This window comes from Sphaeramia orbicularis, chromosome 14, assembly GCF_902148855.1.
Source record: "Sphaeramia orbicularis chromosome 14, fSphaOr1.1, whole genome shotgun sequence".
Lineage (NCBI taxonomy): Eukaryota > Metazoa > Chordata > Actinopteri > Kurtiformes > Apogonidae > Sphaeramia > Sphaeramia orbicularis.
This window is the reverse complement of record NC_043970.1, coordinates 55,520,446-55,534,850: the sequence shown is the minus strand read 5'-3', so window position 1 is coordinate 55,534,850 and position 14,405 is coordinate 55,520,446. Positions and strand designations below refer to the sequence as shown.

General features: G+C 47.0%; 1 protein-coding gene across 1 annotated transcript; it reads left to right on the top strand.

Moving 5' to 3' along the window:
* Window positions 1-340: 340 nt before the first annotated feature.
* Window positions 341-12,815, top strand: lhfpl7 (LHFPL tetraspan subfamily member 7). The gene is made up of 3 exons (XM_030153473.1): window positions 341-1,025; window positions 6,443-6,581; window positions 11,814-12,815. Exons 1-3 carry the CDS (start codon window positions 678-680, stop codon window positions 12,038-12,040), a joined length of 714 nt encoding a protein of 237 aa, XP_030009333.1. The 5' UTR covers window positions 341-677; the 3' UTR covers window positions 12,041-12,815.
* The last annotated feature ends 1,590 nt before the right edge of the window (window positions 12,816-14,405 follow it).

Genomic DNA, 14,405 nt, shown 5'->3' with positions numbered 1-14,405 from the left:
ACTGTTTAGACCATTCAAGAAAAGGTAACGATGTCAAAGAAGGAGTTAGATGTTAAAATTAAAATTGTATACATGTTCGTGTGTGTGTATATGTATGTGTGTATGTATATATATATATATATATATATATATATATATATATATATGTGTGTGTGTGTGTGTGTGTGTGTGTGTTTTGTGTTCAGACTCCATTGTTGTAATGAAATGAATGAGTTCAGTCCGTCCGCTCTTAATCCGGTCCAGGCTGCAGTCGCCGTGTCGGTGCTTTTATTGTGAAAGTCCAACCGGAAGTGCGTCATGGTCGCAGTCAACTTGACCATATCCGCTCCGCCTCCAGACGCGCACGGTGCGGCTCGTCCCTCAGAGGATCAGAGACCCGACCCGCACCTGCTGTGGTCCGGCTCTGGCCCGGTTCTGGTCCGGCTCCGGTCCCGGTGGACCCGGTGTGACGTGGTTCTGGGTGTGCCCGGCTCCGTCCGCTTCGGCCTGAATCCAGCTGCTCGGAGCGCGCGGAGGACCGGACGGGATCCGGCCGGTCGGGTCCAGCCGCGGTGCTTCCGGGTCGTGTTGTGGATCGGTGTTCGGGACCAGGTGTTCGGGACTGAGCCCGGTCCGGCCGATGCGGATCCGGTAGACCCGGTCCGGGTGAAGTTGAAGTGTGAAGGTGTGAACTCCAAATGCACGCGCTCCTGTTCCGGCACAAGAAAGAAGAAGAAACCGGGTTCGGGTCTGGGTTCTGGTTCGGGTCTCCCATCTCCATCATGTTGAGCTGTGTGGGCTGTTTCTGGGTCCTCCTGTCCTCATCGCTGGTCGCCGTCTGCAGCTTCAGCTTCATCTCTCCCGCCTGGATCATCAAGGAGCACGTGAGGACCGGACCCCCCAAGAACCAGGACCAGAACCAGGACCAGGACTCTGTCAGCTTCGGACTCCTGTGGCACTGCTCCGAGGCCCTGGACCACATGTACCGGTGCTACACCTTCGGAGGACTGGGGAGGTTCACAGAGATCCCATCCAGCTCCTGGCAGGTTAGTACCACCCCCCCCACACACACACACACACACATATACACACTGGACATATACACACATATATACACATACACATATATATCCACACATATATCCACATATATATGAACAGGTGGTGTGTCACAGGTGTACACATGGGAACCTGTATCAGGAGGTTCCATGTGTTTGTGGGTCAAATGTCCAACGTTGAGTTTGTTCACAGACCAGACTGTGGTCGACTCATGTGATTGGTTCGTGGTAGAGCCCGACCGATATGGGATTTTTGGGGCCGATGCCAATACCGATATTGGGGGGCTAAAGAAAGCCAATATCCAGTATATTGGCCGATATATGAAATAAGAACACTGATCTACACAGGATACAATAATCTGATACTAGATAATTGTGGACAGGTGGATAAACAGTCGCATAAATCTGTGTTTATCTCACAAATATAATTGACACAACTTTCAAATGCAAACTATGCAATCACAAAAATAATTAGAGTAAAAATCTGACTGAGCATACAATTCTGTTTTCACTCACACATGTGGATGTGTCTGCCTCACAGCACTGCAACTGCACATGTGGACTAAGGACTAAACTGAGCATGTGCAGAGTGAATTAGGTCAGTCCTAAATTGTTCCTGATTGGAGCAACTGCAAGAGTTACAACTGACCCGTGTTACAACTGTCCCCAGTCTCCCCTACACTATTAACACCCAGGCCTGTCTGCAGAATGAAACTGTGAGGGAGACAGGAAGTGCACGGACATGGGGGTGTGGGGGGGTGAATACTTCATGGGGGGGGGGGAGTAAGCAGTGCATCCTTATCAGAGCGCGCACGGGGTGGGGGTGTAGCTCCGTGATTACGTGATTGTGTGGGGGGGGTGATAGCGTCATTGTCCCAGCAGGAGTGAAAGTGAAACTAACTTGCTTTAAAGTTCCTCTTATTCTCCGGGCAGCACACACACACACACACACACACACACACACACACAGGAGCAGTGAGCGACAGAATCTCCATGCAGCAAAAAAGGTTAATATATCGGCTACATATTGGCCACTGTTGATTAATTGGTGATATGGTATAATCGGCCCAATCAGCCGATTAATCGGTCGGGCTCTAGTTCGTGGACCAGACTGTGGTTGACTCCTGTGATTGGTTGGTGCCAAACGACCCCTGCTGTGTTCAGACCCAAACCTGGCTCAGTCAAATGGAAGCTAGCGCTGTTGTCCGTGCAGTGTCTGTTCGACAGACTCCGGGTTCAGAACCAGACTCCAGGACAGTGGAGATGAAAAGGCGCTGGAACAGGAAGTGCACATGGATGTCTGACTGTGTGACAGGAAGTGTAGCATCACATGTGCCGTGTTAACCGAGCACCACCCTCTGGGCGATGAGTGGCAGCTGAGCCTTAGCCTGGGGTGGATGTTTGGGTCCGATCCAGACGATGTTCTGACTTTGTCCGAGGCTCAGTGATGTTTGGATTTGTCTAAACTAAAACGTGCTTTTTCCATGGTCTTTACTTTAACCGTTGGTTTTTAAAGCTCAGTTGTACATGGTCTTTCTGACGCCCTTCAACAGCTGTTACTGTTAGCGCTGCCAGAGGTCATGTGATCAGGCCTCCTGTCCGTCAACAGGTTGTCAGGACGACGTGGATGAGACGCGTCATGGATCCTGATTCTTCTCCTTTTTCACTTTAAAGCTCAGATCAGATCAAAGATTCACGAGACGAGTTCAAAACTTGATAAGTGGCATCGATCTGGAATGCTGCTGCTGTTTGGTTTCCATGGTAACCTCCTGCTGCTGTTTGGTTTCCATGGTAACCGGCCTGGGTTCTGTGCAGCTGGATGTGAGTCAGTGTTGAACTGATGGAGACCCTCAGGTATCTGACAGACCAAGGCCGGTACCTGAGACCAGGTGGTCTGGACTGACACGGTCTGAGTGTCGGACAGACCTACATCCATCCAACACTTAAACCGGTCTCACTGGTCCCTTTAACATCGATCCTTAAAGTTTGTGAATTTGACTGTTCATATAAATGTGTGTTTAATGTTAAAACCACAGTTTGAGCCAAACTCTAGTTTTTCTCTGAATAGTTGTTGTTGTTCCAGGAGTTTGTTCATAGTTAAATTGGTCTATGAGCCAAAACTGTAACGGAAAGACCTTTGAGTCCAACTAGAGTCACATGACCAAAACAAACAGATGTGGATGGATGTTAGAACAAGAGAAGAAGAAGAGTTTTTCCCAAACGTGTGTGTATGTGTGGACACAGCAGGAAAGCACATCAGTTTACAATTTAGGAGGAGACAGAGGAGGAACCAGCATTCTACAGTCTACCAGGGCTTCATTCAAGATTTATTTTCTTAATTCAAGGTTTTTCCATTGCTAAATTTAAGATTTTTTTTCTTCAAGATTTTTTTTGCTTTAAGGTTTTTTTTGTTTGGTTTTTTTTTTGGTTAATTCAATTTTTTTTTTTGCTTAATTCAACCTTCAGGTCCTCTGATGGTCCACACTGTCATCCACTCTGCAGCTCACAGCTGATGTTTATTCAAGGACTAGCTGGAAACCCATGGCAGCGGCGCTGTGGGCGGTGCTCTGTGTTGGTGGTGCTGCTGTGGGCGGTGCTCTGTGTTGGTGGTGCTGCTGTGGGCGATGCTCTGTGTTGGTGGTGCTGCTGTGGGCGGTGCTCTGTGTTGGCGGCGCTGTGGGCGGTGCTCTGTGTTGGCGCTGCTGTGGGCGGTGCTCTGTGTTGGCGGCGCTGTGGGCGGTGCTCTGTGTTGGTGCTGCTGTGGGCGGTGCTCTGTGTTGGCAGCGCTGTGGGCGGTGCTCTGTGTTGGTGGTGCTGCTGTGGGCGGTGCTCTGTGTTGGTGCTGCTGTGGGCGGTGCTCTGTGTTGGCGGCGCTGTGGGCGGTGCTCTGTGTTGGTGGTGCTGCTGTGGGCGGTGCTCTGTGTTGGCGGCGCTGTGGGCGGTGCTCTGTGTTGGTGCTGCTGTGGGCGGTGCTCTGTGTTGGCGCTGCTGTGGGCGGTGCTCTGTGTTGGTGGTGCTGCTGTGGGCGGTGCTCTGTGTTGGCGCTGCTGTGGGCGGTGCTCTGTGTTGGTGGCGCTGCTCTGTGTTGGCGGCGCTGTGGGCGGTGCTCTGTGTTGGTGGTGCTGCTGTGGGCGGTGCTCTGTGTTGGTGGCGCTGCTGTGGGCGGTGCTCTGTGTTGGTGGTGCTGCTGTGGGCGGTGCTCTGTGTTGGTGGTGCTGCTGTGGGCGGTGCTCTGTGTTGGTGGCGCTGCTGTGGGCGGTGCTCTGTGTTGGCGGTGCTGTGGGCAGTGCTCTGTGTTGGCGGTGCTGTGGGCGGTGCTCTGTGTTGGCGGTGCTGTGGGCAGTGCTCTGTGTTGTGGATGCTCCTTTTGCTGCGGTGGGGTTTACGAGGCTCTGATCAGCTGTCCGCGGGTCAATGCAGAATGCCGTCTGACTGATAGAACGCACGACAGACGAGGCCGTTTCTTCCACTGTTCAACCTGCAGAGTCAGCGCCTTCCGCCGGCTGCCATCCATTCGTTACGTTGCCTGTCAGCTCCGCCTCCGCCAACCATTCGTTAAGCTGCCTGTGAGCTCTGCCTCCGCCGCCACGGGTAGTTTATGGATTGATTGAACACAGAGCCTCGATCCAGTCTGGAACAGAAATGATGGTTCTCTTAGCTCCGCCCATCAGCAGGAGAATGACTCCATCAGGAGTGGAAGGGAAAAGCTCCATCTTAAATAATATACATAATGAAGGCTCATGAGTCCGTTTGACACCGACTTGAATCCTGATTCTGGTTCTGTTAGAGGGTTCATGTGTTGGTTCTTCACCTCATTAACACTTTGGTTCTGTCTGGTTCTGTTTGGTCCATTTGTCAGATGAAGAGTCTGTGTGTTGTGGTCCAGTTACACTGGTGCTGGACAAAGCCTTCGTCAACCCAACCCGACCCAACTCTGGGTTCTGTAAGATGCATCAGATGTTCCTGCCCTGAGAACAGACTCATTCAGGCTGATGTACCTGGGACGAGAGAACCAGAAACCCAAACCCAGGTTCTGACTGAGGACAGAATCAGGGTCTACCATAAACCCATTCACAGGGTTCTGTTGGGTTCCTTCAGCTGTATGTGGTTCTGTTGGGTTCCTTCAGCTGTATGTGGTTCTGTTGGGTTCCTTCAGCTGTATGTGGTTCTGTTGGGTTCCTTCAGCTGTGGTTGGTTCTTTTCTGGGTCATGTGGGTGGAACCCTGCTCTGCAGATGCACCAGCTCTTCCTCTCTCCTCTGTACATGAATTATGGACGGTGCTCTGGGGAGCGCTGCTGCTGCACTTCATGCATAAATGCAACAGTGATCTGGGCTGAGGAGCAGGAAGGACCGCCCACTTCCCGTCATGCATCATGTGACCGCCATCCCGTTGACTCGGTTAAAGGGACTCAAACTGCCGTCATCTGGTTCAGAAACTGTGAAACGGATTCTTTTGTGCATCTGGAGGAGTGATCAGATTGAAGCAGGTTTCCATGACGACCAGCCTCTGACTGACTGTTAATGTCAAATAGTAAATGTTAATGCCAGCAGTTTGGGACAACACAGGAAATGGCTCTATGATTGACAGCTGTACTGACCAATAGCTGTTGAATGTCTGGTCTCTGGTCATATCTCCCTAAATCTGATCATGTCTCCATAGGTTTAGGGTTGAACCCAGGGTTGGGGTTGAACCCAGGGTTAGGGTTGGGGTTGAACCCAGGGTTAGGGTTGGGGTTGAACCCAGGGTTAGGGTTGGGGTTGAACCCAGGGTTAGGGTTAGGGTACTGCTGTTTTTTGTTCTGCTTCAGTCCTGAACCCTTGGCGTCAGTGTTCCCTCCGTTCCCTCTGTCATGAACTCACTGTTCTGGGACTAAATGTTTTGATGGAGACCGACAGTTTTTCTTTTCCTTTATTGTTGCACTTTTGGACATTTTTAAAAGATTTTCATTTCTGAGTGCATGCTTGCTCGTGTTTGTGATTGATGTATATGAAACATATTTGAGATTTATTGATGGCGTCTGTTTTAGCCCAAACTAAAGCCCTTAAAGTCAGTTACTGTGTAGACCACATGTTTAACCAGGGCTCTGGTCTGGTTGTGGGTCTAATGTACCCGGGTACGGCTCTGGTCGGGTTGTGGTCATAAGCTTTGAGGGTCCGGGTTTGGAGAAGTGGACCTGTGCAGGACTCTGGTCTGACTCTGGTTCAGGTCCTGGTCTGAGCGTCCACAGGACACTGCTTTCTACAAGTGTGTGTTCAGTGGACTGACCTGTTCTTTCTCTTCTTCTTCTTCCTCGTCTTCTTCTTCCTCCTGTTCTTCTCCTTCTTCTTCCTCTCCTCTTTTTCCTCTTCGTCTCCTCTTCTTATTCTTCCTCTTTTTCTTCCTCTTCCTCTTCTTCTCTTCCAGACCAGTGCAGTTCTGTGTTCTGGAGGTTGTGCTCTTCTGGCCGTCTCCTCCTTCTTCTCCATCGTCTCCATCTTTCTTCCCGGTGGAGGATGTGAGCGTAGGATCTGCACCTTGGCAGGATACATGCAGATGGCTTCAGGTAAGACACCCTAACCCAACTGGACCTTCAACACCAAACCACCCAACCCTTTTAAAAACTGTAAAGACCAGCTAACAACCGGAGTCTGGTCCTGGGGGGAGGGGCTAAAGGGACGGAGACCACCCATTAACAGCTTCAGTCCGCTCATTGGTTCAGGGTGACCTGTGTGTCATTAGGGTTTATCTGTTTCAGTTTGTGTCAGTGGCTCATTTCAGTGGAATCAGATGAAGCCTCATCAGACGGAGAATTCACTGTTGAAGTTCCATCTTTCTGGACAAGGTGGAGCCTCCTCCTCCTTTCATCCTCTGTTCCTCCTCCTCCTCTCCTCTTTTCTGTCTGTTCTTCTGTTCGTCTCTGATGTTTCATTCTGTTTCATCATCATTAGTTGGACTCGTTCATGTCTCAGATCAGAACTAGTGTGTGTGTGCATATGTGTGTGTCTGTGTGTGTGTGTGCATATGTGTGTGTCTGTGTGTGTGTGTGTGTGCATATGTGTGTGTCTGTGTATGTGTGCATGTGTGTGTCTGTGTGTGCATGTGTGTGTCTGTGTGTGCATATGTGTGTCTGTGTGCATATGTGTGTGTCTATGTGTGCATATGTGTGTGTGTGTGTGTGTGTGTGTGCGTGCATGCATATGTGTGTGTTCGTGTGCATAGGTGTGTGTGTGTCTGTGTGTGTGTGATGGTAATAATTCACTGGAGTTAATGGAATTTCAGTTGCAGCCACAGTTTATAGTCGGCCTACATCAGTGTGAATTATTAAACATGCAACGCAGCAGAACCTGGGCTGTGGCCTAAGTCCACCCAGACTCTTACCCCTAACTCTAAGTCCACCCAGACTCTTTGGACTAGCCCTAACCCAGATGAGGGTTCAGAGGAACAGCGACACACTTGCCTCATGTTTACAGGGCTTCCTGTTGTTTATGACCCCATGGATCAGTTAGTGAGTGGCGTTTGGACACAAACTGTGCCTGGATAATGGTCTGGGCTCCATCCACAGAACGGGACACCAGCCCAAGGAGACAGTGGGGGGCTAACTCTAACCCTAACCCTAGCCCCAGGAGACAGCATGGGGGGGGGGGGGGGGTAACTCTAACTCTGAGGGTACGTTTACACGGCAACAGTAGGATCTAATTCCGCAAAGATTTCTCATTTGAGTTATAAAATCATTCCGCGTTAAGACGAAGCCGCTATGATAACGATCTGCGTTAACATGAGTCCGCGAGGACGGCTGAATACGCTGTAGTGGCCATGCCAGACCAGTAGCTGGTGATCTCCTAACTGTCCTCCTTCGATGGTACGTTAGGGATTGACTCAAGCATTGGCGAATATAAGAAATGCGTCTCCGCTGGTAAGAGTGTAGACGCAGTAAGTCTAACTTTTGGTAGAGAAGCGACAGCAAACTGAGCACAGTTAGCAGCACGTATGTTGTTCTGAAACCGGCCATTGTTGTTGTGGTTGTTCCTTCTTTTTCTGCAGCTTTATTGTGTCATAGAGGCTGGCAAACCAGCTTGGAGGCGCATTACCGCCACCAACTGGCCTGGAGTGGGTTAACTGGCAGTTCTTGGCTGCACGCGCATGCGGTGACGTCATATTTTACCCCGGAACGCTCCGATTCGCGTTAACACGGAGCTGAAATGCGGAGCGTATCGATAATGTTCCACCCTGGACCCTGGTATCAAAAGTTTCCGGATTCAGGCACTCTAGGCACCGTTTCCATGTTAACAGAAGGCTAATCCGCCATGAAATCTTCCCGGAGTCGACTGAATCCTACGCCGTGTAAACGGCCCCTGACTCTAACCCCACTGACATAGGTTTAGGGATTAGGCTACCCTAACCCTAACCTAAACCCTAACCCCACTGACATAGGTTTAGGGTTAGGATTAGGGTAGCCTAACCCTGAGCAGCAGTGACAGATGCTAGCACATTCAATAACAACTCAGCATCATGGGACAGAGACCAGCCCTAACCCTAACCTGCAGCCAGAGGGTGGAGTCTGACAAAGCCGATGGCCGTTTCTGTTTGAGTCTTAAAATGAGATGATCAAATGGATGAAAGGAGACATGAACCATGTTCTGTTAGACTGTGTCAGAGTGAGTCTTTGTTGGATGGATTCAAAGCCCACAGCTGCTACTGTTACGGATAAAACAACCGTCTATGATTTACATGCATGGACCAGAGCACAGGAAACTATCCAACAGCAACACTCAGGTCTGGACTGCCCTCTTGTGACCCACAGGCCACACAAACATACACAGAACATCCACCTGTCATATTTATGGGATGGACAGTGTAACTGAGTGACCAGGTCAAACTTGTTCCAACATCAGCCTAAGGGGTTCATAATTAGAACTGTTCAATCCAGATTCACCTCAGACCTTCGAACTGGTGTCAATGAATGGATTGATCGGAATTTAGGAAACGAACCTGAATACATGTATCTGGTCCAATCAGAGAATCCCATCCACCCATCCCATGTCAAACCTGAATTAAAGCTCTGGGTGTATCTACACTACAGTGTTGAAGGGTTTCATCTGTTTCATGCTTTTCTGATTTTAGTTACAAAATAAAAATAAATAAAAATAAACAAATTCACAAATAAAAATTACAATTAAAGCTGCAAGCAGCATTGGGTGGGCCCTGGCCTCGTTTCACCTCCCATCACCGTCGACGCCTCTGTGTCCCGGCTCCAGCCCCCCACCCTTAATGAATTAAATTTTTTACAAACAGTGGAGTGTTTGGTCATTAAAGTAAAGACAAGTTATTAATACTCAATATTTAACATTTTAAATCAGGCTTTTATTTTTGAAAAACCCTACTGTGTGTACTCTGTACTCTGTGTGCAAAATGTCACATACCCACAATGCAATGCGGTAAATCCCCATTTGAAAATGTGCAGGAAAAAAAAAAAACCCTCCAGCCGGTGTTCGAACCCCACTGTCAGTCCTGTGCACTGACCCTAAACTACCAGCAGAACGGACACCAGTCAACCAGCAGTGTATTCAACATGGATGCGGTTTTTCCATGTTAAGGTCAAACCACCTCTCAAACAAACTGGGATTAATTTAGAACCGTATGTCATATCTCAAAATTTCTTGCACATGAGACTTGTGAGTCTTGTGAACATATCGATATGTAACACGTAAAAAAAAGTCAGATGTGATTAAACAGATTCAGACCTCAACTTTCAGGACTATTAAAAAAAAAAAGACAGTTATGACAAAACTGCGAGATAATTTTTGAGAAGCGTTTACTCTGTCTTTTGGTGCTATTTAGAAACCAGTACGCTAAACGGCCTCGGATGAGATAGTTTTAGAAATTTTACTTTGAAAGGCAAATTGCCGACTTCCTGTTGGAGTTAGCTCATGGGTGTCTGTATGAGTTGTAGTGCTCGACGACCAAAAGTGTAGGCGTGGGTTCCATGTCTCTATGACATTCCTACTGGCCACTACAGCCATTACTGTTTTTTTTTTTTATGTAGGTGGCGCTAGAGAGCACATTTTGGCACCGATGGAGTTAATTTTTACATTTCATTACATTTTTGGCCAGACATGACATGCATGCCAAAAAAAGTACATCTATCTATCTATCTATCTATCTATCTATCTATCTATCTATCTATCTATCTATCTATCTATCTATCTATCTATCTATCTATCTATCTATCTATCTATCTAAATCAGTGAAATACACTTTATACCAGAGGTCGCGTTCACCGAAAATATTCCGTCATTGACGGATTTGACAGATTAAAATACTGAGGGTAATCTACCAAAGAAAGTTTTCACACAACACTGTGAACAGAACGTGCTCACAGGTTCGCTGGTCTGTCTCTCTCTTAACAAGGCCTCAAACATTTTGCAACAGCATCCTACCTGTATAGAACCAACAGCACCACTGTTCACAACTACACTGAATACAACAGCAGTACTGCAGTCACATGACTCACCACTAGTCCACCTGTAGTAAACCCTGTCCAGTTAGTCCACCTGTAGTAGACCCCTGTCCAGTTAGTCCACCTGTAGTAGACCCTGTCCAGTTAGTCCACCTGTAGTAGACCCCCTGTCCAGTTAGTCCACCTGTAGTAGACCCTGTCCAGTTAGTCCACCTGTAGTAGACCCCTGTCCAGTTAGTCCACCTGTAGTAAACCCTGTCCAGTTAGTCCACCTGTAGTAGACCCTGTCCAGTTAGTCCACCTGTAGTAGACCCTGTCCAGTTGGTGTCAGTGTGCATATTACTCAGTGTCCAGTCTTGTGTCGTTGTTTCTCTGACTTTAGCCTAAATTCGATGCTACTTTGCTAGTGCAAACTGTGCAGACAGCCCAGTCTCCTTAGTTCTTTTAAAAAGTCCAGTAAATGTGATGGCATTGATAAACGCGGTGAAAAAAGGACTGATGCGGTGAAGGATGACGGACAAGCAAGGAATACTCCAGTTCTGATGGCATTTGGTGTGTTATATGTACGCATTTTCTACCTTTCATGTGTTATTTGATGGCATGTCCATTTGTTTCCAGAGCTGTGCTTCACAGAACCTGAACCCTAACCCTCAGTTCATGGGATTTGACACTGCATGAACAAACACAAGGAAAGCTTAGAATGTCTACAGATAACACACCAATTAAAAGCGGCGTATATAATTATGCAAGTCGTGATATCACGTTGGTTTATCAGCCAGCAGCAACTACAGCTGCTGCATCACTGAGATGTTTTTGAACATTAAATACTACTTAATATATCTCATTGTCATTAAAAAATAAAAATTTGAAATGACGGCTAATAATATGTTATGACGGAATTTTTACGACCATGTCCATCAAAATGACGGACAATAAAAATGTCTAGCACAACCTCTGCTTTATGCAGAGTAAATCCAGTTGGATTTTTATGTGACTCTTCTGGTCTTTGTTCCTGTATAAAGAGACTCTTGGTCCATTGTGCCAAACGTCTGTTCAGTGGTTGTTGTGATTCCATAAATGTCCTGTCTGGACTGGTGGGTTCAGTCTAGTTTAGGGAACAGAACCTCATGAACATACTCAAGTCAGACCACGTTAAAGGACGTGTTTTTCTTCCTAATCTAACCAGGGTTCCTACAGGTTTCTAGACCTCGTGGCCGGGCACCCTGTCTAACAGAGTATGTGATGAAGTCCATGTTTGACGCCACAGTGATGTAGATTCCAGGTGCGTTTGTGTCTTTTTTCTGTCTGACCCGGTCCTCTGTTCTTTCCTATCTCCAGTCTTCATCATGGCTGCAGGGCTGCTGGTCTTCCCCTTTGGACTCAACTCCACCCTGGTCCGGTCCTTCTGCGGGGACTCGGATGTCTACTACGCTGGCGACTGTCACATGGGCTGGGGCTACATGCTGGCCATCGTCGGCGTCATGCTCACCGTCTTCTTGCCCTTTTTTGCCAAATATGCACCAAAGGAGCAGCTGTCGCCCACTCCCCTGCCCACTCTGTTGTAGTGCATCCTGACAGTCCAGAACCAGCTCTGACCCAGTTCTGAGTCTGCACAGATGCCCCGCCCACACCTCCTTTTCCAGGTGGTGCTGTTGGAGAACCTGCCTCAGTGACATTCAACAGCCAACACTGTCTTCCTGCATCTGTTGTGTCGTTCAAATACAATTGAAATGGAACGGCGTGTTTTTGACCTTTCAGTCTTTTCAGTGTTTGACTTCTGTGTTTTGTTCCTGGAGACAAAGATGGAAAGACTCAAACTGTCACAGTCCCATTGTCAGCTGGTCCCGTTTCCTTCCCTTCCTTTTGTGGGGTCCAAATCCAGTACCTTACACTCCAAACCAGACTAAATGTCGATGTAAAGAGAGGAGACCACCAATGAAATCAAGTGGCTTCATGACTCAACCAATCAGGATGAAAATCTGGGGTGAGTCCATGCCTCCCAAAAGCAGTGTCATTAGTTTCAAGATGACAAGGACAATAAACACAGCACTGGAGCCGCCCCAAGGACACATGGAATACACCCTTAACAAGGAGTCACCCCAGGGACACATGGAGTACCCCCTTAACAAGGAGCTGCCCCAGGGACACATGGAATACCCCCTTAACAAGGAGCTGCCCCAGGGACACATGGAATACCCCCTTAACAAGGAGTCACCCCAGGGACACATGGAATACCCCCTTAACAAGGAGTCACCCCAGGGACACATGGAGTACCCCCTTAACAAGGAGCTGCCCCAGGGACACATGGAATACCCCCTTAACAAGGAGCCAGATCACAGATCATGGAATACCCCCTTAACAAGGAGCCGGATCACAGAACAGCACTGGCATTAATGTGACCATGGGACGGCCCGTCCTTTTGTCAAACCCCAAATTCCTTGTGTTTTGTGATTTGCTCGTTAAACATGAGCAATTTTTTTCTGTACAACACAGAATACTAAATCTAATTCAGGAAAAACAATTGTAAAAGGCAGGGAGAGGAAGAAAAACAGCCCAAAAATGAAATGCATGACTGATAAGATGGGCTTTGTCCACGTAGATGTGATCTGACCAACCTGTGCCTTTTACAGAAACCAAGACAAGTGTTCAATCCCATGATCAGGGTTGATGTTTTTCTGCTGAAAAGACTGTGGATCCTGCTGTGACGTGGTTTGTGTTTTCTATTGTGTAAGTGTCTCTGCTGAACTCGATGCAGTACGATCTCATTAACGGGACGAATCTCTGTGGAGGCGGTGGAATGAGGTCTTAATGGCAGAGAAATGAACAAAGGAAAACAGGTGTTTGGGTTGATTTATGCCCCCAGACATCTGACCAATGATGTGGAGGAACTGAACCAGGTGGATTCTGATACCAAAAGGTTGTGACATGAGCTTAAGACAAATGGATCCAGATTAAACCAGATGGATCCAGGTCTCATGTGGTTTAGAATGTGAGGATTGGCTGTGGGGGCTGAACACACTCCCCTCAAACATCATCCCATCATGTGTCATGGTGGTTTCTAGTCATAAGCTCTAGTGTGGCTGTGTTATGGTTAGGGCTGGGCAATGTGGAAAAAAATCAGATCACAATATTTGTTTTCATATCAGACGATATCGATATGTATCACAATTGGGGCTGTGTATCGGCAAGAATCTGGCAGTATGATACAAATCACAATACTAGGATCACAATACGATATATCATGACATAGGATACTGTTAAAAAGGCAACTTTTTTTTTTTTTAAATGATTATTTCCTTGAAGAATTGAATTACAGCAGAAATCTGCACAAATACTAAACACATTTTTATTTGATCCCAACAGGATCTAATGTTCTATCACAAAATGTTCCTGTGTTCAAACTGAAATTCTGTTTTACAGACTTTACAGTTTCAGATCCTGTTCAAATGTTCAGATTCTATTAGTTCAGAACTAACATCAGAACAGTATGAGTTCAATCCCAACAAAAGAACTAACATTATTGAATAAAAGAGTGTGAAATAATAATGAATAAAATAGAAACAAAAAACAAAAAAACAGAAATGAACCTCCACAATATCAGCATTTGAATAAATACCTAAAAATATCCATACAGTACTTTTTAATATCAATACAGCATTGTGAAATGAAATATCGCAATATATTGCAGAACCGATATTTTCTTACAGCCCTAATCACGATATAAATCAAATTACTATTTTTGTCAAGCTTAAATTTTCCATTACTCATAAGTTAGTTGTGAAGACATCAGAAGGTTATTTTTGATTTAAATCAGTCATATTATTCTTTTTTTTAAATGTTCTTCTTCCTTTTCCCTCATTTCCCTGTGGTCTCCATAAACTGTAAATGCTCTGCTTGGCTCTGAATTCTTCATTCATTCAACTCCACAGG